The sequence below is a fragment of the Psittacula echo genome, assembly GCF_963264785.1.
Source record: "Psittacula echo genome assembly, chromosome: 2".
NCBI classification, from domain to species: Eukaryota; Metazoa; Chordata; class Aves; order Psittaciformes; family Psittacidae; genus Psittacula; species Psittacula echo.
In genome coordinates this window covers 6,153,886-6,176,943 of record NC_137737.1, presented here as the reverse complement: position 1 = coordinate 6,176,943, position 23,058 = coordinate 6,153,886, and the positions used below count along the sequence as shown (strand labels likewise).

The 23,058-nt window shown below is 43.7% G+C and overlaps 2 protein-coding genes across 2 annotated transcripts in view; one reads left to right on the top strand and one right to left on the bottom strand.

Annotated features, from left to right (window-relative positions):
* Positions 1-9,934, bottom strand: part of ACAD11 (acyl-CoA dehydrogenase family member 11) — a gene marked incomplete at its 5' end in the record, with an annotated part of 31,346 nt that extends 21,412 nt beyond the window's left edge. The window contains 9 exons of the mRNA XM_080611560.1: positions 45-168; positions 313-419; positions 2,575-2,696; positions 3,266-3,413; positions 4,545-4,709; positions 5,809-5,970; positions 7,155-7,280; positions 7,505-7,604; positions 9,798-9,934. Coding sequence (XP_080467686.1) covers positions 45-168; positions 313-419; positions 2,575-2,696; positions 3,266-3,413; positions 4,545-4,709; positions 5,809-5,970; positions 7,155-7,280; positions 7,505-7,604; positions 9,798-9,934 — 1,191 coding nt within the window. The remainder of the gene's footprint in view (positions 1-44; positions 169-312; positions 420-2,574; positions 2,697-3,265; positions 3,414-4,544; positions 4,710-5,808; positions 5,971-7,154; positions 7,281-7,504; positions 7,605-9,797) is intronic.
* A 1,116-nt stretch (positions 9,935-11,050) lies between these two features.
* UBA5 (ubiquitin like modifier activating enzyme 5) lies at positions 11,051-19,442 on the top strand (the record flags this gene model as incomplete). The annotated part of the gene is made up of 12 exons (XM_080611423.1): positions 11,051-11,196; positions 12,647-12,692; positions 12,786-12,875; positions 14,165-14,274; positions 14,673-14,759; positions 15,188-15,272; positions 16,088-16,192; positions 16,368-16,495; positions 17,293-17,428; positions 17,874-17,949; positions 18,728-18,834; positions 19,359-19,442. The coding sequence occupies 12 exons, from the start codon at positions 11,051-11,053 to the stop codon at positions 19,440-19,442; spliced, it is 1,200 nt and encodes a 399-aa protein (XP_080467549.1).
* Positions 19,443-23,058: the final 3,616 nt, after the last annotated feature.

The following is a 23,058-nucleotide window of genomic DNA, read 5'->3' as shown; positions in this document are numbered from 1 at the left end:
TGGTAGCATTTTGATTTGTAAATAGGTTTACTGAAAGCTTTTACCTTCTCAGCTGGGTATACGTGCTGCTGCATGAACTGCTTCACCTTCAGCAACATTTCTTGGCCCTTCCTGCTTTGACGGAACAGCTCTCCAGAGATGCTGTCATGTGTGCTGCTGAAAGATGACCTAAAGAAGGACATGAAATGCAATAACAAGTAAGACCAAATTTTCCCTCATAATAATATAAGCTGCCTTATTCAGGCATTTAAAAGGTAAGGATGTTGTAAAAGCTTTGCCTTGCCTTTGACCAGTAGCTTAGACCACCCTTACCTTTCTGAGAGCTCTAACCCTTTCTCTGCCAAAGGCTTCACAATCTTAGCAAATTCATGACTATTCTCTGCGGCAGCATTTCCCAGGAGGTATCTAGCATATACGCCCTAAAACCAAAAGAAAGGCATATATGGTAAAATTAGGCACTTAAAATTGTCTCTTTAATAGACTGGTGATTTCCTCAACTATGAAAGTAACACTTAAATGCACATATTCTTAAAAGGAAAAAAATAGCACCCAGACAGATTAATAGTGGTTTTGATCCATCTCTGATATAATGAACATGCTTGGTGCCAACCAACAACAGTATACACATACTTATTATCCACAACTAAATTAACTACCCACATACACACTCTTACTTTGTATTAATACCAGGTAGCTTATCCCACATTTGGTGTGCTGACCTCATGCTGCAAGTCATTAAAATATATTTATGCCCTATAATGGCTGAATATTAAACAGTTACTTCTGCAACAATGAATCAAGGAACCTTACTTTCTCCTCTAATCACATCTGAAGACTGGTCTCCTGTGCTTATAGTAAGCAGCTATAGTAAGTACATCCATCCATGGAGGACTCCTGGTCTTCTTGTTCCATTTTCTTCTAGTAGGGACACAACACTCCTGAGCTTGGAGCAGGTGATCCTTGAGTACCAACCAGCAGTTTTGGGCCCCCCTACCCTCTAGGGCTTTATCCCATGGAACCTTTACTGAGCACATTCCTGAAGAGGCCAAAGTCTGCTCTCTTGAAGTCCAGGGCAGTGAGCTTGCTGCATGCCCTTCTCACTGCCCTGAGGATCTTGAACTCAACCGGCTCATGATCACTGCAGCCAAGGCTAACCTGGAGCGTCAGATTCCCAACCAGCCTCTTCCTGTTGGTGAGCAAGAGGTCAAGCATGGCACCTCTCTTTTCGGCTCTTCTGTTACTTGCAGGAGGAAGCTGTCTTCTACACAACTGAGGAACTTCCTGGACTGCTTGTGCCAGGCCATACCATCCCTCCAACAAATATCAGGGTGGTTGAAGTTCCCTACGAAGACAAGGGCCTGAGAGCATGAGGCTGCTCCTATCAGTCTATAGTGCTTCATCCACACAGTCCTCCTGATTGCGTGGCCTGCAGCAGATCCCCACAGTAATGTCCCCCATTGCTGTCCTCCCTTTGACACTGACCCACAAGCTCTTTGTTGACTGATCACCTGTCTCCAGGCAAAGTTCCATACTCTCCAGCCTATCCCTAACATAAATAGCAACTCCTCCCTCCCCGTCTGCCAGGCCTTTCTTTCCTAAAGAGCCTGTAACCTTCCATTCCAACACTCCAGTCATAGGGGCCATCCCACTACGTTTCTGCGATCCCAACAATGTCATATCATAGAATCATAGAATAGTTAGAATTGGAAAGGACCTTAATATCATTTAGCTCTACCCCCTGCCATGGACAGGGACACCTCACACAAAACCATGTCTCCCAAAACTCCATCCAACCTGGCCTTGAACACTGCCAGAGATGGAGCATTCACAGCCTCTCTGGGCAACCCATTCCAGTGCCTCACCACCCTCTCAGTAAAGAATTTCTTCCTTATATCCAATCTAAACTTCCCCTGTTTAAGTTTGAACCCATCACCCCTTGTCCTGTCACTACAGCCCCTGATGAAGAGTCCCTCCCCAGCATCCTTGTAGCCCCCTTCAGACACTGGAAGGCTGCTATGAGGTCTCCACACAGCCTTCTCTTCTCCAGGCTGAAGAGCCCCAACCTTCTCAGCCCCGTAGACGTGCACACATCTCTAATTCCTCTTGTTTATTCCCCATTCTATGTGCATTTGTATAGAGGCATTTGAGTCAAGCTCCAAATAAAGTCGACTCATTGGCTGGAGCTGCTGAAGTAGCTGTGCACTGCTCCAAGCATTTATTACAAGTGCTGGCAACTGACTGGAAGCATCAGTTGACCAGCCTGGCAAGCTTCCTACCAAAGCAGCTCTTCCCCTTGTCAGACCAGCTCCACCAGCCTCCAGCAGGCCTCTCAAATCAAGTTCCATCTTCTAAATAACCAAACCTGTGACTATGGCACCACCCTTCTAATCACTTATTAACCTGCCAGATCCATCTGGCCTTTTCAAGGTTACTCCCTTTGACCTGGAGAATTCATGGAAAAAACCTGAGGCTCAGAGCCCCTAACCACCTTTCTCTGTATTTTGAACAAGTATTACCAACTACAGATACTCGTAAGAAAATCATGTGACATTTCAGCAAATGGGAGTATATTACCTGGGATATTGCAGCCATTTTAAAATATGACAAAGCAAGAAAAAAGTTAAAGTTGGCTAAAGTAGTGCTGATGCCCCGGCAGCGGCAGTAAATGGAAACCAGTTCTTCAAATGAGGGGGTTTCTATAAAAGAACAACAGAATATTTTAGAATATTCAACATTTTCTATTATTTTTCCACCTTATTCTTTAAATATCTGAACAGTTTTTCAGCTTTATTCCACTGATGTAGTAAACAACATGATTTAGCACTTCTCATGATCTAAGCATGGTATAGAGAGGTAAGAGGACATAGGAGTTGTCAGAATTTCAGATGGGCAGAACACTTTCTACTGCCCCTTGCCCCCAGTCCATCAGGAAATCAATGTCACCAAGGGGCGGGGGGGGTGGCAGTGCTAATCAATGATAAACTTACATTTTCAATTCAGGTTTCTTCCATTATCTCCAAGAAAGGTTCAAAATAAACTTTTGCAGAAGTAGCATCCTGCGGCTGAACCACAGGTTGTTAAAACAGGACCTTAAACCTCCCTATCAGCCTGTTTTCTCCTATGAAGAAAACAATGGAAAAACTCTTTCCAAGTGCAAATTTATGTGCTTATTAATTAAATATCTTAATTAATCTTATAAAGTTAACACATCAAAATAGAAATCAACCCTTGGATTAATTTCAACAAAAAGATTACAGTTTCATACCTACAGTGTCTTTGAAACCCAAGACAGATCCTTGACCTAAGTCCTGAACAGATGCAGGCCAAAAGTAGAACATAGTGGCATATGCTAAATCTGCTAGAGGATGACCAGCAGTTGAAAGTTCCCAGTCCAGCACTGCCAAAACACGAGCCTTAAAGAAAAATAAAAACCTCAAGTGAATGCTAGAAGATAAATTCTCACCATCCACAAATGCACAACACACTTAACATCCAACAGCTTTACTCGGTTACTGTGTGTTTAAAAACACACACTGTGGCTGTCTACAGCAAACGCGGTTCCTTTTAGCACTAGGTAAGGATCTGCAGAAAAGTAATATTCCTATAGGAGCACAAAACAAGAACTTTTCCAATGAAATTCTGGTTTGAATTTGTCATTTTTGAGTAGTGTTCTTCCTGTCAGAAACTTCTAAACTCTTCTAGTCAAAATATGACTGGATTAAAGTATCCTAAAGAACAGTAGTACTGACAATTGGGTTGGTTTTGGGTTTTTTGGTTTCCAGTCCTGTTGCACAGATACTCATGGACAAAACACTAATGTCTCATGTTATGCATACAGTAACACTTATGGTCATCCTGAATGACACCTCCAGCCTACTCATGATCCATGGCTACTTAAACTATGGGCAAAAGACTTTTTTTCTGCATATACAGTTTCTACAGATTATTTCAAACTACCTACATGAAAATGCAACTGTGTTGATAGATAGGTAACGTACATTTATTTAAGAAACTAGAAAAAAATTATCTCTCTTTCTCCTAAAGATGAATGAGGAACTTGAGGGTCTCTGTGATCTACATGTGCTCTATAACTAAGCAGCTTTGGCAGATTTTTCTTTGCTTCTACTAGCATCATGTATCATCCATTCAGATCCTGTTCTAAAAGCCACTGTTGTTAACTGAAGCCATACCACTGATTTCAATGGGCTTTGGATCAGATGCTTATGAAGTGAGCCTTCATATGCTCTTAAGTTGCACTGAATTCAATAGGATTTATGCGTATAAAATGTCTTGTTCCTGGACTTTGAAGTAGGGACTAGAGCTTATGAATAAATCAAGTAAGCAGCTCCTGTAGTGAAAACCAGGACTGTATAAGGTAGCTAAACACCATACACAGAGTATGGAGAAGCATTAAGTTTTCCACTGTTCCTTTCAAACATGTATCATGCACTAGAACACCCATGTAAGTGTCCCATTACATGGTAGGAGTACAAACAAATGGAGGACCAAAGCCTACTAAACATGTACAGATATATTTCAAATACCTCTGTTGGGTGGAAGATGATGTTATCTATTCTAAAGTCCCCATGAATCAGGCTTTCTTCATTATCATCAGGTGGCAAGTTGTTTGCTAACCACTCAGCCAGCTTGTTCATGGCAGGAATATCAGTATGAGCAGCTGCATCATATTGCCTTTTCCAAGTTGATACCTAAAGAAATACAAGCATTTCAACTGATTCACAAGTTTTTCATGAGCTCTAAATTCTTAAGCACGTGCTTCTGGGTTTTGACTATTACCATGTTACCTCTATTTCAATCATAGAATCGTAGAATAGTTAGGGTTCAAAAGGACCATCCAGTTCCAACCCCCCCGCCATAGGCAGGGATGCCTCACACTAAACCATACCACCCAAGGCCTCATCCAACCTGGCCTTGGACACCGCCAAGGATGGAGCACTCACAACCTCCCTGGGCAACCCATTCCAGTGCCTCACCACCCTCTCAGTAAAGAATTTCTTCCTTATATCCAATCTAAACTTCCCCTGTTTAAGTTTGAACCCATTACCCCTTGTCCTGTCACTACAGTCCCTGATGAAGAGTCCCTCCCCAGCATCCTTGTAGCCCCCTTCAGATACTGGAAGGCTGCTATGAGGTCTCCACGCAGCCTTCTCTTCTCCAGGCTGAACAGCCACAACTTTCTCAGCCTGTCTCCATATGGGAGGTGCTCCAGTTCCCTGATCATCCTCATGGCCTCCTCTGGACTTGTTCCAACAGTTCCATGTCCTTTTTATGTTGAGGACACCAGAACTGCACACAATGCTCCAAGTGAGGTCTCACGAGAGCAGAGTAGAAGGGCAGGATCACCTCCTTTGACCTGCTGGTCACGCTCCTCTTGATGCAGCCCAGGATACGGTTGGCTTTCTGGACTGCGAGCGCACACTGCCGGCTCATGTTAATTTTCTCATCGACCAACACCCCCAAGTCCTTCTCCGCACGGCTGCTCTGAACCTCTTCTTTGCCCAACCTGTAGCTGTGCCTGGGATTGCTATTTACAATCCTATTTACAGAGCCCAAATCTAATATTATTCCAAAAGTGAGTAAATATCATTTCCTGAGTATAGCATTACAGAATTGATCCGAATGTAATACTAACTTTATACTGCGCACAAATAATTGAACTAAGTGAAGTCATTTAATAGCTAAAATATGACAGTTACTTTACAAGTCATTAATAACAACAATTTAGCTCGCACATCAAACAAATCTTCAAAGACCTGACAAAACAAGAGACTTCTTGAAGAGCTGTACCTGTCTTCTGCAGTATCCTGGTCCTTTCCCATATTCTTGGAGACCCAGTGACTGTAAATCAAAGGAGTGCAAGAGGGCCAAAGTTTCTATCATTGCAATATACAATGCAGAACGCTCTGCTGGGCGCACCTCAGGCAGGGAGAGGTCTCGGAAGATGCGACCCTGGAAACATCAGAAATTAGGTACTTGGTGGGATGTACACATCACACAAAGAGAAGTTAAAGCTCTACATTTCAGGAGCAAAACCAAATGCAGTGAATCAACACTCCCTATGCAATCAAAAAATGCCTTCCTCACTTATTTTATTCCTTGCCCGGGACAGATGAAGGGATTCACAGTAATCTCAGATCATTAGTATGTCTATCGGAAGGCAATTAAAATAACAGATGTATTCAGTAGATGAAAGTCTGAATTGGAGCACTCAATCCAGATATCCTCAAACTAAAGTGCTGAGGGGTGTGTGGGGGGAATGAAAGGTTTCTCAATTGTCTGTAATAGCTAAATTCCAGAAAAAACTATTAATGAAGACCCTAGGGGAAGGGAGAGCAGTTTATTATGTTTAGAACATGGCTGTGTTCTTCCATTTTCTCCTTTAGCACTGCCAGTAACAGACTGGAAAAGAAAAAGCAGACTCTTCTTTAAGTTCCTCAGTTTCACTGGTTCACACGATGGCTTTCAATGTATTTCTGTTTTCCCAGTGAACCAGATGACGGAGAAGGACGCAGTGAAAAGGGAAGAGGCCTGAGTTCCAATCTTCCTCTCACAGTATGTAAAAAACAAACCGATGATACAGCAGACTTCAAATTAGAGTCACCAAAATCTAGCAGAAACAGAATCAGCTCTGCCACAGAACCGCTAGAGTGATGGACCACAGATAGAGCTATGCCATGCTCCTTCTGAAACTAGTGCTTGAGCTGGAACCCTGCTTGGTTTTCAAGAAAAGGTGATTGTAAGTAGATTCCTGTCTTCAGTAGTAGAGGCCCCAGGATGTCCCAAGGTTCAGTATAACTTTATACCTTGGTTGTTCTCACTCTGCCTTCTGTATGCTTTGCACAGAAGCAGTATTGCCTCATTTCAAGACATCTTTCTGAGAGCTCTAAACGAGACCAAGAGGTTACATCTTGAGCTAAAAACTTCAACAAAGTGGGAAACAAGTCCTGAAGAAGCTGAAATCAGTGTGAATTTCCAGTATCTCGCATTCCTTAAAATATCACAGGATTGCTTGTGTTTATAGCACAAAATGCAGTAAATGCTGGACAAGGCTCTAACAGGAAGAGTTTTAGACAATTTAAAAGCAGCTTGTAGTAGGGAGAAGAAAAAAAAATCCCTTACGTTAGAAGACCAACCTGCACATGCTGCATTACATAAAACTCTGTTCCAACGATTGAAACATCACTGCAATACAACAGGGGTTCAGGCACTGGAAATCCAGCTGAAAATAAGGCTTTCTGCACACGATATTCTCTATCAACCTGAAGAAGACACAGAAATTTAGGTTCAATTAAAAGCTCCCAAACATAAACGAGTGCTGTGAACAACAGTGTATCCTCCTTGATGACATGTGTGTTGGATAGCACAGAGAACTGTAAATGATCCAGCAATTCACTGCATTTCTGGACACATGCAACCATGTGCCACACCATCATGTACTAGATTTAGCAATACAAAGTGTCTGGAGCTTGATGATGTTCCTTACCTTGTGAGCTCTAGGTAAAAGGGGGCCATGGGGCTTCTTCCTGAGCACATAAGCCTTCTCACCCTTCTGAAGATAAAAGGTTGGATTTGACTGGCCTGAGCTACAAAGAGAAAGATTATAGTTACTTACAAATTCAAGTACTTACCATTTTGCAAACTTTCAACAGAAATGATGCAAAGTGCACTGTGACTTGGCCTGAACAAAATGGCAGACAGAGGAAAGGGTTCTTCTCAAGAGCTGTATGTTGGCTTGGTTTATCTGGGGTTTTTTTTCCCCAATATAGTCTTACAAGGATGCAAGTGATAGCCTACAATTTCAGAAGCCAGAGGTTCTATTCCTGCCTATAAGGAAGATGCCTTCTTTCACTGCAGAGAGGTCACAGATACACAGTTTGGTCTCCTGTGAAATGGAGATGGCATTTACCTCTCCTCCTTAAATCATTAATGTTTCAGGGTATGCAGTAGATACTAACTAAAGCTTTCTGATTTGGGGGAAATCAAACAAAGCAGAATTCACACTGGCCCAGAATTGTATCTGTCCTTTGGCGAGCTGTATTTTGAACAATGTAAGCACAGAGAAAGCTCTCCAAGTAACTGATGATTTTAGTACCAAACCCCACTGTATGCTGTCCTGATTATCACATACCTATGTTATGCTTAAAGGACTGCCTATAGTAACTGTAAAATATTAAAGAACGAATGTTACACTGACAAGGAATCATAGAAACTAGACATTTAAACCACATACACGTGTAAAAGACAAGGACAACCCAGTCGAACCCTTCACAAGACTCTGTCCATCATATCCCAATCAAGCTTATTGATCCTCACCTGCCTTCCTCTCCTCCTTCTAGATAATTTTTAACACGCATTCTGGTCTAGTCCGATAAAAGATTAGACAACTAGCAGAAAACCCAAATCAAGTGAACTTTTGCCCTCATGCTCCCCACAACACCTCCATTCTCCCTGAGGCAGTCAGGGTGTAGTCTGTGATAGAGGTTTAACAAGTATACTGCAGAGACAAACACTGCCTGGCACAAAAGAGGTTTAAATCAGTTGAAGCTTCAAACTGCAACCACAAGACAAGAAAGTACTAGAAGCACAAATACTGACAGGATTTTAGCAGATTTTAGTAACAGCTACTCTCCTGAGGCCCCTCCTAAAGTTTCCTCAATTGAAGGATTAAAGTAGTTGAGGATACAATGGATGATCTATATTTGCATCAGAAGACAATGAAAACTTGTTCACTAGTTCTTAGTGAAAGCTGCAGGTAAAGCAGCTGAAGTCATGTTTACAAAGGAATTAATACTTACTTTTAGAATAATGTAACGTTTACTTGCTCCTGATTTGAAGTCACACCATTGATCTGCTGAGTGCAGATGAGCTATGTGTTCTGTGCAACTAGAGCCTGGGGGTAGCACCTCACTGGTGCAATGCTTTGCCCTGCAGGCATTACTGGGAATCTCAGAATAGCATTAGCCTCTTTTTGAGGATTTGTTTACCTGGTAACAGCTGAAGGCTTTTAAAATTGATTTCTTAAGCCATGTACGTGCTTCTGAACATTATTATTTGCTCTTCAATTAAAGATTAATCACATAAAGTGAGATTTATGAGTAGGCAATAAATCAACTGTGTGTATACTGCAGCAGAGCACACCACAAAGTGCATGTGCATGCTTTTCTGAGAACAGTGGCAAGTCCACCCAACACATCATAGAAACACCAAAATCCCAGACTGGTTTGGGTTGGAAGGCACCCTAAGGCTCATCCAGTTCCAGGCCCCTGTCACGGGCAGGGACACCTCACACCAGACCAGCTTGCTCCAAGCCCCTGTGTCCAACCTGGCCTTGAACACTGCCAGGGATGGGGCACTCACCACTTCTCTGGGCACCCTGTGCCAGCGCCTCAGCACCCTCACAGGGAAGAACTTCTGCCTAAGAGCTCATCTCAGTCTCCCCTCTGGCAGGTTAAAGCCATTCCCATTGTCCTATTGCGACATTCCAACCTCTTGCCTGCAGGCTGCCACCTGCTGAGCCGGAGGTCCCCTTTGCCGCCACTGTGAACTTTGATTTCTCCAGCTGCCGAAGGGAAGACCTGTTACCTCGATGGCCGCTGCCTGCTCTGCCCAGGGCAAAGGGCCTGAACCCTGCCCACCTTTCCTACCGGGCAGCGGGCAACGCCTCAGCCCCTCAGGGGGCCCCGCAGCATAACGCTTCGGGCCTACGCTCTGCTCCGCGCTGCATGGCCACGAAGGCCGCCGCTCGCCCCTCACAGGCGACGCAGCCCACCGGTTACCTGTACTGCCTGACAGCGAGAGCCCCCGCGGGCTGCCGAGGGAAGCCGGGCAGGTGGCTGCACAGGTACCGCTCCAAGCCCCGCTGGTCGAAGCGGTGCTGCTGACGCACTTCACTGGTACCCGCCTCAGCCGCCATCCTTGCCCTGCGCCGCCGCCGTACGATCTGTGCCTGCCCACCGCGCCGCTGCACCCCGCCCTGCCCGGCATCGCCCCGGCAACAACAGGCGGCTCGGTCCGTCCAGGAAAGCGGTCCCCGGCGGGATCCAGCGCGGCGTTCATCGAGTCATGGAGTCATGGAAACAACCGGCTTGGAAAAGCCCTTTCAGCTCACCCAGTCCAACCGCTCCCCAGCACTGCCAAGGCCACCACTAACCCATGGCACTGAGGCCTCGTCTCCACAGTGTGTGAACACTTGCAGGGACGGTGACTGCAGCCCTGCCCTGGGCAGCCTGTTCCAATGCCTGAGCACCCTCTGGGGAAGGAATTGTTCCTCAGCTCCATCTAAACCTGCCCTGGTGCAGCTTGAGGCCGTTTCCTCTTGTCCTGTCCCTTGTTCCTTGGGAGCAGAGACCGACCCCACCTCACTCCATCCTCCTGTCAGGCAGTTGTAGAGAGCGATCAGGTCCCCCCTGAGCCTTCTCTTCTCCAGACTGAGCCCCCCAGGTCCCTCAGCCCTTCCCCATCACACTGTGCTCCAGGCCCTGCACCAGCTCCATTGCCCTTCTCTGGTCCTGCTCCAACACCTCAATGTCTCTCTTGTAGTGAGGGGCCCAGAACTGAACACAGGATTTGAGGTGCAGCCTCACCAGTGCCCATCACAGGGGCACAATCCCTGCCCTGGCCCTGCTGCCACACTGGTGCTGATACAGGCCAGGATGCTGGGGGCTTTTTGGCTGCCTGGGCACAAGCTGCTCATGTTCAGCTCTGTCAATCAGCACCCCAAGGGCCTTCTCCATGAGCAGCTTTCCAGCCACTCTGCCCCAGCCCTGCATGGGGCTGTTGTGGCACAAGTGCAGGACCGGCTCTCGGATACGGGCGGCTTCTTCTCGGAAGAACGCGGCTCCCTGGAGTTCGCTCCTGCCGCGGCTGGCACCTGCCCTTCGCCATGGCCGCAGCCGCTCGTTGCCCTCTGTGAGGCGGCAAGAGTCCCTCTCGAGGCGGGAACGCTCCTGAGGCGCCGGCGTGGCGGGGGACGGCGCTCGCTGGCGCTCCCGGAAGCTCCGTCGCTCAGCCGGGCAGACGTGTCGCTGCCATGGCGGAGCCGGGCCGGCTGGAGTGGCTGGAGCGAAGGGTGCGGGAGCTGGAGGACGAGCTGGCCCAGGAGAGGGGCGGGCGGCCGGCGCCGCGGGCCCGCATCGAGAACATGAGCCCGGAGGTGACGGACACCAACCCCTACAGGTGCGGTAGGGGGCGAGGGGCTGCGCCGGCGGCGTCGGGCTATGGGAGGGCGCCCGGGCCGAGCCGTGGGGAGGAGGGAGGGATGAGGGGTCTGAGGCCTTTGGGCTGGGGAAGGGGAAGAGGCGTGTGGAGGTGGGCTCGGGCGGGTGGGGGTCTAAGGGTCATGCAGTTGGGCCATAGCAGCCTCACACCAGACCAGGTTGCTCCAAGCCCCTGTGTCCAACCTGGCCTTGAACACTGCCAGGGATGGGGCAGCCACAGCTTCTCTGGGCACCCTGTGCCAGCGCCTCAGCACCCTCACAGGGCAGAACTTCTGCCTTAGATCTAACCTGAACTTCCCCTGTTTCAGTCTGAACCCATCACCCCTTGTCCTGTCACTACAGTCCCTGATGAAGAGTCCCTCTCCAGCATCCCTGTAGCCCCCTTCAGACACTGGAAGCTGCTCTGAGGTCTCCACGCAGCTTCTCTTCTCCAGGCTGAACAGCCCCAATGTTCTCAGCCTGTCTCCATATGGGAGCTGCTCCAGCTGCTGATCATCCTTGTGGCCTCCTCTGGACTTTCTCCATCAGCTCCATGTCCTCATGTTTGGGACAACACTCGCCCATGGCTGGGGGTTGAAAGGAGACGATCTTAATGGTCTTTTCCTACCCAAACCATTCTGTGACTGTTCAAACAGTTCTGAACGCAGATGCAAGAGAAGCTCTCAAATTTAACAGGGGGAGCAAGAGAAAACTGGGTGTTTCAGCTAAGTTGCTACTAAACGGGACAGGTGTTGGTATTGCATGAGGTCTTATTCCTCTAACTTATCTATTTTAGGGTTTGGATTAGAGAAGTCTTGAGCATCTGCAACCTGTTCTAATGCTCAGTGCTTCTGGAATTCTGGTGCATTATTTTTTTCAGGATGAATTGCTTTAATACAAGTTGATTCTTGTACTTTCTTTGATACTTTCAATGAAAAAATGCAATAGCAGCACAAAAGATTACTTCAAAATTCTTCCAGTTATCCTCATAACCTCTGGTTTTTAGTTTATTATTCGTTAATGTGATGCTCGAGTTAATCTAATTAAATTGATCAGAAAGAAGAAGAGTCTTCACTGGGCTGCTGCTGTATGGTTCATTACAGAAAAATGTGTAGAGTTTCAATGGGAAAATCAGGGATTCATTTACAAAGATAGCTATGGAGTTCAGTGATGCTACTCATACCAACTGAGTAAGTACAGGAGTTTCTGCAGGGTGAGTACTCTGTTGGAGAAGTAATAGGAAAGCATCTACTATCTCATTTGGACTATATCTCGCTGTCGATCACAACTACAGTGAAAACAGTAGGCTTGAGTTTGGTGCTTGGTGGGGTTGTCTTTAAGCAAAAGGATTTTAAATACCTGAAAAGCAAAATTGCTTGTAGTACTGTAGAGAGCATTGTCTACATAATGTTACTGTTTTTTCTTCGTAGTCGCTTGATGGCGCTAAAAAGAATGGGCATTGTCAAAGACTATGAGGTAGGATTCTGGCTGCGTTGAAACAGCCTTCCATTTTCCCCCTTGTGAGGACCAATTCTGATGAACTGATGTGCCTTTGGTTTCTTTCTGCAGAAAATCCGTACCTTTACGGTTGCAGTCGTAGGTGTAGGTGGAGTTGGCAGCGTGACTGCTGAAATGCTGACACGGTGTGGCATTGGTAAGGTAATGAGAGCTTTCTTCCTCTGCTTCTTTACAGTAGATGGACCAGTTGTCTTCGTAAAGAACTAGATTTGATTTCACTCCGTTGATTTCGTGCAATAAAAGAGTAGTAAAGAAAGCACTTGTGTAAACATTACAAATAGAGTCTGTATTTACTTAGGGCTTAATCCTCAATCGTGTGAATGATTCTTGTTTGGATGCTTGTCTTCTTGCTCTTATATTCCAGCGTGAGTGCTCCGTCCCTGGCAGTGTTCAAGGCCAGGTTGGACATGGCTTTGGGCAACTTTGTCTAATGGAAGGTGTCCCTGCCTATGGCAGGGGTTTGGAACTAGATGATCTTAAGGTCCTTTTCAACCCAAACCATTCTATGATTCTATATGAGCCCACCTATCTAACCTTTGTACTGGATTATTGCAGAAGGAAAACAAAATAAAGGAGGGGGTAACTGACATAGAAGATAAAGTCTTATGAGAGCAAGTTGATAGACATGAAGTTGAAATATGGTAGTCGTAGAACTGGTGTTTTGTCACATATATTAGTTTGTTGTGTGGCACTTGGAGCTAAAAATTTAGCAGCAATTCAAAATAATTTGATGTGTGTATCAAGAACCTCCAGAGTTAATAGAACAGGCTTTTTCTTTAAAGAAGGAATCTGGGAAATGGCTTAGATGTTTGTATTTCCAGGCAAATCCTGACCATATACTCTTGGAACTTCAAGAAGTTTCTTAATACAGAGGTGATGCAATTTTTGATTGCAAAGTTTATTCCCCCTTCCTGTGAAGGAGCATTTCCTGAAGACCAGCATCTTGGGCGCAGAAAAGGACATTGGACAGTTGATTCAGAGTTTATAATAATCAACATGTCTGTGTATGATGTAGGTGTTTTAAGTGAATTGTTTTTGAAGAACTACCTGCCAGGACAAGTGAAAGAAACGATGTATTCTTAGTTAATGCCATAACAGCAAATAGGGATGTGGTAACAGAGATGATAGTGTTCATGTAGATAATCTGTTGAATATTCGTAGTTTAGATCAAATGAATAGATTGATTTTTAAGAGTGGTTTTCATGACTTGGTCAGTTCCTGGTGAATAGGACTTAGAATTCACTCTTCCACATACAATCTTAGGAGCTTTTGTATGTGAACTGAATGGGACTGTGGAAGTGGGGGTTGTTTGGTTGGGGAAGGTTTTGTTGTTGGTTTTAGAATGAGTTTTGTTGTATAAAATACCTTGCCATAATGCTCTGGTTGCACAGTCTGTGTTATCATAAGTGAATCTCCAATCTTTATTGTAGCTGCTTCTGTTTGATTATGACAAAGTGGAACTGGCAAACATGAACAGACTCTTCTTCCAACCTCATCAAGCTGGATTAAGTAAAGTGCAAGCAGCAGAGCATACTTTGAGGTATGACTTAGAGAAGTGGGTGTCAAAATGTATTTACCCAGGATACTGCTCCAGAAAGCTGATGTTTCACTCTTAATCACTTGCAAAGCAGCCTGATCTCATTTGGAAATTTGAGTATAAAATAGTTGTGGGAATGGTTGGTACTTTATGGACATTTTTATACCTATCAAAACCTTAATGTTAGTCTTTTTATATGGCTAATTCTGCTCAGAAGTTTGGTCTAAACTATGTCACTTCAGTGTTGTGGGGCTTTTCTAATCTGTGAATTATTGATAAATACAGATATATTCTAAATGTCAGACTGGAAGCTTAACACTGTAGGAACACTTGTGAAGTTAGGGGGTAGAATGCAAGTTATCATATTTATTGATATTGGCTCATATTATTTCCTCCATAAGGAATATTAATCCTGATGTTCAGTTTGAAGTACATAACTACAACATCACAACACTGGACAACTTTGAACACTTCATGGATAGAATAAGGTAAAGTCTCTCAACAAAACTATCTTGGTAACTTCTTCTGATTTGTCGTTCCTTCTGTACAGCCTGACTTTTATTGGGTGGGGTTTTTGATTCAATGGCTTCCAACTGAAAACCAGTGGGAAATATATATGTATGTGGAGACATTCCTACCTAGACCTGTTCTTTGGAGTTGGCCTTAATGGTTTGGGTTGGAAAGGACCTTAAGATCATCCAGTTCCAACCCCTTGCCATGGGCAGGGACACCTCACACTAGACCATGTCAGCCAAGGCTCTGTCCAGCCTGGCCTTGTATGTACTTTGAGTACATACTATTTGCACAGGTTTTGTTGGATACACACTTTCCAAGTGCTCTAAAGCAGCATGTGGATTGCCACGCTGGCATTTTGTTCTGCCAGCAGTTTCACACAAATTTCTGATGCTTATTTCAGTAACGGGGCACTAGAGGAAGGGAAGCCTGTGGATCTTGTTCTGAGCTGCGTGGACAACTTCGAAGCTCGCATGGCGATTAACACGGTAAGGTCGTGGAGGGCATGAGCTTGTGGAAGTCTGTTTTCTCCTATAAATAATGTTAGGAAGTGTGGGGACTAGAGAAAAGACAGGGACTTATCGAAGTGTTCTAAGAAATTTCCTCCTTGGTTTAAGGAAGCAGAATCTGAGCTTTTACCCTGTTCTCATAAAACACGTGCATAAATATAACTGTAGACTTTTAAGTTTCTAGCAGCTAATGGTTCGTAAAAGAGTTAAGTGTTGTAAGCCATCTCCATCTTTCCAAATTAGTCTGTTTATATAAAGGTATGATCAAAGCCTGGGATGTTAAAGCATTCAAACTCTTTAGAGACTGTGTATAGCTCATTGTATACTTCATGTGACTTCTTGTATACATGTATAAAAGTGTCTTGAGGCTGTGTACCTAATCAAACCGTGTTTATAGTAGCAGGCAACGTAGGGTATGTGCCAAGTGCATGTTTTCTGTTATCCTTTGGCTAACATGATCCATAAATTGCATGCACTGAAGGTCCACAGATACACTGTATAATAGTAGTTTGTGCAATGAGATTCTGTAGTGTGCTGGTAACTGGATCACTAATGCCTGTAGTTGTTCAAAAACGTCAGGTCCTTAGGAAAGCACAAAGGGTATACATGGACATACAAAAGACATGTCCATCCTGAGGGCAACTTTAAGTTGTCCTTTGACTCAGACAAATCATTTCTGTTCTACTTTTTTTCTGATTATAGCCTTTTTGTCTTAAAGCAGGAAGATCCATGTTTTTAACCCCTCTCAATTTACACTGTGTGTGGGTTTGTTTTGGCGTTTCTGTGTTTTTAAGGCCTGCAATGAACTTGGACAAATCTGGATGGAATCTGGAGTGAGTGAAAATGCGGTGTCAGGACACATCCAGCTGATCATACCTGGGGAATCTGCGTGTTTCGCGGTACGCATTGCTCTGCTGAGTTGCTTGTTTGGCTCTTAAGGCAGGGCTGGGAATGTGAAGATGAGCTGGCTAGGGAATGTGATCCTGGCACAGCTGAGAGGGTAGTTTAAAATCTTGTGTGATCTGGGGCGGGGGAGTTAATACTTCTGTTAAAACTTTATTTCTTTGCCCTCAGTGTGCTCCTCCACTCGTAGTTGCTGCAAATATTGATGAGAAAACACTAAAACGAGAAGGAGTTTGTGCAGCAAGTCTCCCTACAACTATGGGCGTTGTGGCAGGAATTCTTGTACAAAATGTTCTCAAGTAAGTGACCAAGTTGTTGCTATTCAGTGTTCAGCACAATGAGAGAAAGAAACCCGAAGGAACATGTCATGATGATGGGTCTGGGTTTTTGAGCAAGCTGGTCCAGTGTGAGGTGTCTCATGAGAGCAGAGCAGAGGGGCAGGATCACCTCCCTCAACCTGCTGCTCACACTGCTTTCGATGCAGCCCAGCACATGGGGGGTTTCTGTGCTCAAGCACACACTGAAGCCGCTCATGTTCAGTTTCTCATCAACACAACACCCCCAATTCCTTCTCCACAGGGGTGCTCTGAATCTCTTCTCTGCCCAACCTGTAGCTGTGCCTGGGATTGCCCCAACCCAGGGGCAGGACCTTGCACTTGGCTTGGTTGAGAGGTTGGCATTGGCCACCTCTCAAGTGTGTCAAGATTTGTATGTTTATTTCCATTGCAGCTCTGACCCTCCAGTAAAGATGGTCAAGCTGGTTCTGATTAGCTGTTGAAAACTGTCATTGTAATACAGGACAACTGAGTCTTTCAAGCAGTGGATTAAGGCAGAGGAGAAAACTCATATGCTACTCTAAACCTAATTTCTGTGAGACTGTAGCTGACCTGTTCTCACGCTTACACCACAAGAGCCCCAGCTTCTATGTTGATGCAGTTATCCCATTGTCAGGTGACTACAGCTTATTTCAGGACAATTACAGTAGCTCTTTACAACTGCACTAGTATGAAAGTGTATTCTAAAAGTTCTTTGAGGAAAAAGGATCCCTTGAGCAACTGAATTTGTACATAAGGGCCTGCTTGCTCTGTGTTTCTAGGTACCTGCTAAACTTTGGTACTGTGAGTTACTATCTTGGTTACAACGCGATGCAGGATTTCTTTCCAACTATGTCTATGAAGCCAAACCCACAATGTAGTGACCAAAATTGCAGAAAACAGCAAGAAAATTATAAGGTAAAAAAGATTTGCTGGTTTTGGTTTGTTTGTTTTCTCTCCTCTCTTAAAGTCTTAAGAACAAAGCAAGCTGCACATCTGCAGCAGAAGAAAACTTACATTGCTACTCCAGTTTTCAGCAGCGTTGTCTTCAGATGGTTGCATGTGTGCCTAAGAACACAGTACTTAGCATTATCTCAAAGCAAAGGGGAGGCAGAATTGACATTCAGTTAAATAGTATTTTCTTCTACAGTGACTACTCAACCTTTCTGGCAGTGATGGTTTTGAGTGTTAATGGGTTTGGGTTTTTCCCTTGCAGGTATTCTGCCTTTTTATGCCCTACAAAGTTCTAGTGACTGCATACCTTAAATATTCAAAGGAGTGTCAACATTAGATATCCTCTTTCTTGCTGTTGTTGGACTGTTACATATATTATGGTGTTTATCTTTTTGTGGTTTTCCTTCAGAAAAAAGCAGCTGCACAACCAAAACAAGAAGTACTTGAACAGCAAGAGGAAATAGTACATGAAGACAACGACTGGGGTATGTATTCAACTGGAGACTAAACCATGTTCCCAGTACGGAGATTCAGTTAAAGTCTTTGGTTTGGGTAACGCACTGAAGGGTACATGGACTCCTTCTGTTCACAGCTTTTCTGACTTACACTGTGTAGCTCCTGCTGGCTTTTCACAGGGTTTGACAGTAATGTTACCACAACTCAATGATGTATTTTTAGTGTAATATGCAGGTTTTAGCCTCAAAATGCAACAGCTGTTGAAATAAGAAACTTTCTTAGGAGATGGTCTGAAGATATAAAAGGTGTGAGAAGATTTACTCACTGTGTAACTAAATACGTAACTCAAGAGCTTTTGTCATTCCCTACCCACTGTGCTGAACCATCCCCTGATCTGTATGTGTTCCTCTCAGGGCTTTAAGTTAGAAGGAATTGTCTTAAGGAATGGTGTGTTTTATATAACCGTTTCAAGAATGGATATATACGTTCTGTTTATTACATAATCTATTAAATAATCTTAGCTCACCATTGGGAGAAGTGCCCTCACAATAAGATGTAAATGGTAAAGAGAAGGAAGTCCTATAGGAGAGGTGCCATTCTTGTCCATAGATTTTAATACATTGTCAAGGGAAAATATTTTGTATTGATGATGGAATGGGGAAGCTGGAATCAAAGATCTTCCTGTTTTTAATTTTCTTTCTTTCTTGGGAAAGTCTGTGCTGTTTTTCTCTCACTGTGATAACTTAGTGTGTAAAGAACTTGCTCTTCTAACTTTTAATGGAGTTCTCAATTCGTTTTAATGCAAAGGCATTGAATTAGTATCAGAAACTTCAGAAGATGAACTGAAGGCTGCATCTGGCCTGGTTCCTGAGCTTCCTGAGGGCATTACTGTGGCATATACTATCCCAAACAAGGTAATGTATTTATTCTGTATGCAGTTTTGAAATGTGTTCTTGATTACATTTCTAATAAGCAGCCAGTTTGGTTACCCTTTAAACTGACACTAAAACTCCATCTGGAACAGTCCCAGTGTAGCTGTACCTCAGTGCATCCCATTAGCGCCTTCTGTGGTCCAGGTCTGTGCTTCTGTAGAAGATGCTGAAGGATGGATGTCTGTGACTGTAGTTATAAGGTGACAGGAATTAATGTGTTTGGAAAGGAAAACCTGAATTTCTCAGTTGATATTTTGGTGACTAATTGATTTTTACCATATTTATCTTGTTAAAGCTGTGTGTAATCAAAGAGCAATTTGTATACCTGAGGAACATAGAATCCGTGTCATTGCAGCCAGAACACTCTTAACTCCCTGTCAGAACAGTTTACAATTTAAGCTGATAACAATTTAGGCCTAATGTTGCAATTGAGAAATCAAGCTTATTTGTGGGGGGCTTTTTGTTTGCTACTTGTGATGCCAACTTTTTCTTCTTGTTCCTAATAGGAAGACAATTTGATAACTGAGGAAACGGTAGCAGAGTCTGAAGAAAGCCTAGAAGAACTCATGGCCAAAATGAGAAACATGTAGCAAATATTAACTACAACTCCGGGGAGTTTGGGTTGGCAGTGGATTATAAGAAGACCACACTTTTTTTTCCCTCTTTTTTTACCTCCACTGAAACTTTATCTTTGTGTTTCTGATGAAATGGAACTGTTACAGGGGCAGGAAGGAGACGCAGTTACATTGTACATAGGGAATTGTGCTACTGTAAACTCTTAATTTCTCAGCACTCCTAGTGTGCAGCTATTCAGTAGGAAATAAAAAGAGATGGACAAACTAAGGCAGAAGTTCTTCCCTGTGAGGGTGCTGAGGCGCTGGCACAGGGTGCCCAGAGAAGCTGTGGCTGCCCCATCCTTGGCAGTGTTCAAGGCCAGGTTGGACACAGGGGCTTGGAGCAACCTGCTCTAGTGGAAGGTGTCCCTGCCCGTGGCAGGGGGCTGGAACTGGATGATCTTAAGGTCCCTTCCAACCTAAACCATTCCATGCTTCTATGAAACTCACAAAAGCAGGCACAGCACGATATATGCACCATCATGTGATGAGAACAGAACATAGTATAAGACAAGGGAAAGATGAGATCTGCTGGAGAGCACCTGGTAGGCCAAGGGCAGATAGTACCTCACTCATATTGCTGCTCCTGATTTTCCAGGCACTTGTACTTGGTTGTTGCTCACTGGTCTCTCTATTCTTGGCATGGATCGTGCTGTGACTGTTTATCTGAGTAAATCATTTCAGCCTTTTCATCTACTTTAAATATTGCTGGAATGGATTTTTTTTTTTAACTACCTTGGGTTTATCAATGTTTTACTACTGCTTGTTCTTAAATAGCCTCCTGTATGTTTTGTATGGGATAATGCTTTGAGTATGCTGCAACAAGGCAAAGTCTCTAGTTAGTAGTAATTATAGTAGCAAACTGAGTATTAACATTGCCACTACATCAGCTGGCAGATGCTTTTTGTGATACAATCTTAAAGAATTACCAGCACCACTGGAGAGAACAGATGTTGTCTATCTCTTTAAATATCTCAGTATTTGTGTTGCTTATTTAAATTTCATCTGGAATTCTGATCCATCCCCATTATATGGGTTATATTAAGGAATAGACTTCATCCGTGTTTGCATAGGAAAGCTTCTAAAATTAGATGCTCTAAACTTCATTTAGTGTTGCAAGTATCTTCAGTGGAGTAGCTGAGCTATTGTATTTGTCCTGTAAATAACATTAGTACAGTCATAGTACTTTTAAATTATCACCTATTAAACTGACCTGTAAATGTACATCCTGCAGTGGCAGTGCCCTGCACAACTGCAGGTATCCATTGCAACTATTTGAGCTACTGGGGGTGTCTGATCCAGAATTTGATCATTATTGAGATTTAGGAGAACACCAATTGCATTATAATACAAATATTTCCACCTTAGGCTCTTCAAAACCTACCTTTCCACAGTGTGATGCAGCCAGCACAGAACCAGGTAGTAATTAATGGTGGTAGTATCCAACCAACATGTAAAGAGAGAGCAATGCTGTGTGCAGGTGCTTCTGGTACTTAGTTTAAAACAGTTTGATTTCTAAGCAATGCTTATAAACTTCAATATCTCTTTCCTCCACAGCTGATACTAGGTCTTGTATACATAAAAATCATCCATGCAGGTGGTGAGGGAGGTTTTGGCTGTGGTGCATTATACTGTTAAATGGAAGCGGGGTTTTGGACTGACTCCAGTTCTGGAGCAAGGAGATTTTAGAAATGAACTGTAAATAGGGATGGGAAATAAGATGATGAGATCATTAACAAGGTACATGCTCCAATCTGTGTCACTAAGTCCAATCAGTTTGGTGTAAATCTCATGTTAAGTGTTACTTGCATTCCTTTGTGACTTTACCTTTCTGTTGGGAGCAATGAAGTGAGGCCTGGCTCTGGAGATCCTGAGGCCAACGGTTGACTCACTTCTGCAAGAGCTCAGTTAATCTTGTCTCTTCAGTATTTGCTGGCACGACTGCTACACACGACTGACATCTTTACAAGAGGCAAGCATTTACCATTCTACTTCCTGGAGAGTTTTATGAGCAAAGTAATACACCTTGCATGCTCGCTTACAGAGCATGGAGGGTGGTTCTCTTGCTACTTTCAGCTTGTGTATACAAGAACTTGAAATAATCAGAAAACACATTAAGGTGATTGTATGTGCCAGTGGTTAAAAGGATTTAAAAATAAACAGCATCAAAGAAAAAGCAGTTTCAAGGAATTTTTTAAGTTAAAAAGACATTTACAAGTATAATCTCCTCTGACTATAAAACATGAAGGAAGATTTATGACTTCTTTTATTATGAACTAACAAAGCATCTTGCAATGGTTTAGCCCAGCTTTATTTGGCAATCTTATAAAAGAAGCTTTCTGTTTTTACAGTGCATCATGACTGTTACCGACATGTTGATACTGACTCTATGATTAAATCTCCATTGAAACTGGTCACGCTGTGTGTTACAGTGTTTTCTACACAGAAGTATCATTTGGCATACACCAGATACACAAGTTACTTTTTTAATGTCCATGAGGCACAACTGCAACTACATGGACAACTGTCTTAAGAGCACTATGACTACAGCTGCATCAGCTCATGGCCAACACGCGGCCTGCAAGACCCTCCACCGTTACTCCTGGTCCTGTTTTACTTCCTGTAGAAGGTTTCCTTTGGGTTGACAGCTAAAGCCCGTTGTTTCCTCACTATCTTTGCCGGTGGAGCATGGATGGTTGGGATCTGCTACTGTTTAGGGACTGATTTTTCTCCTAAAATCAACCCTGCAGCCTGTGAGTGAGTTGGAAAGAAGTCGCTGAAGGGAAGAAGTGTGACAGCTCAGAAGTGAAAACCACTACATGGGGCAAGTCTGATCCTTTCTAGACCTCCAGTGTTGTATCTTCTCATTTAAGACAACAACATTGAGGAAAACTATTTAGGAGAACAAGATACAGGTATCTGCTAATTCCCAACGCTGGCTTTGGCGGAAGGAACTGCCAGCTCTGAGCAGAGCAGGCAACAGAAACACCCACAAGCTGAAAAGGCTGAGGGTTTGGGGGTGGGTTTTGTGTTCTTTTCTACCTTTTCCTCTTTTCCTTCTCTTTAGTAACAATGCTGCAAAGAACTTCTCAATTTCCAGAACTTCTCGAGGTGCCTGGAATAGAGGGGAAAAACTCCTGCTTTGATTAAAACCCCATTTTCTGAACTAAGAATGAAATACCCGGAGAGCTATTACACAGTGTCAACTCCTGTTGCTGTACTGTAATACCTTCAACAGCTATTTGGGTTTTTATCAACTAAATCTTAACCTTTAGAATCAGATTTGGGTTGTGTATTTGTTCTATCAGGTTTATATATTGTTTCCATTGCTAAGTTACACCCTTACCAAAATGTTAAATTCCAGAACAAGGGCTGAAATAGGTTATATTTAACTCTGCTCTAAAAGGGAGAAAATACTGTGGAAGGGAAGTACCATTCTGAGGTGATGGCCACTTGCATTTTTCAGTCAAAATCAGATCAAGTAAATCTTTATATCAGTTGCCACTAAAATGTTGTAGTGAAGTTTCAGTGAATTTTTGTCTTTTTTTAGTATGTATTCAAATTGATTCATGGATTGATGCTGGAGAGGGAC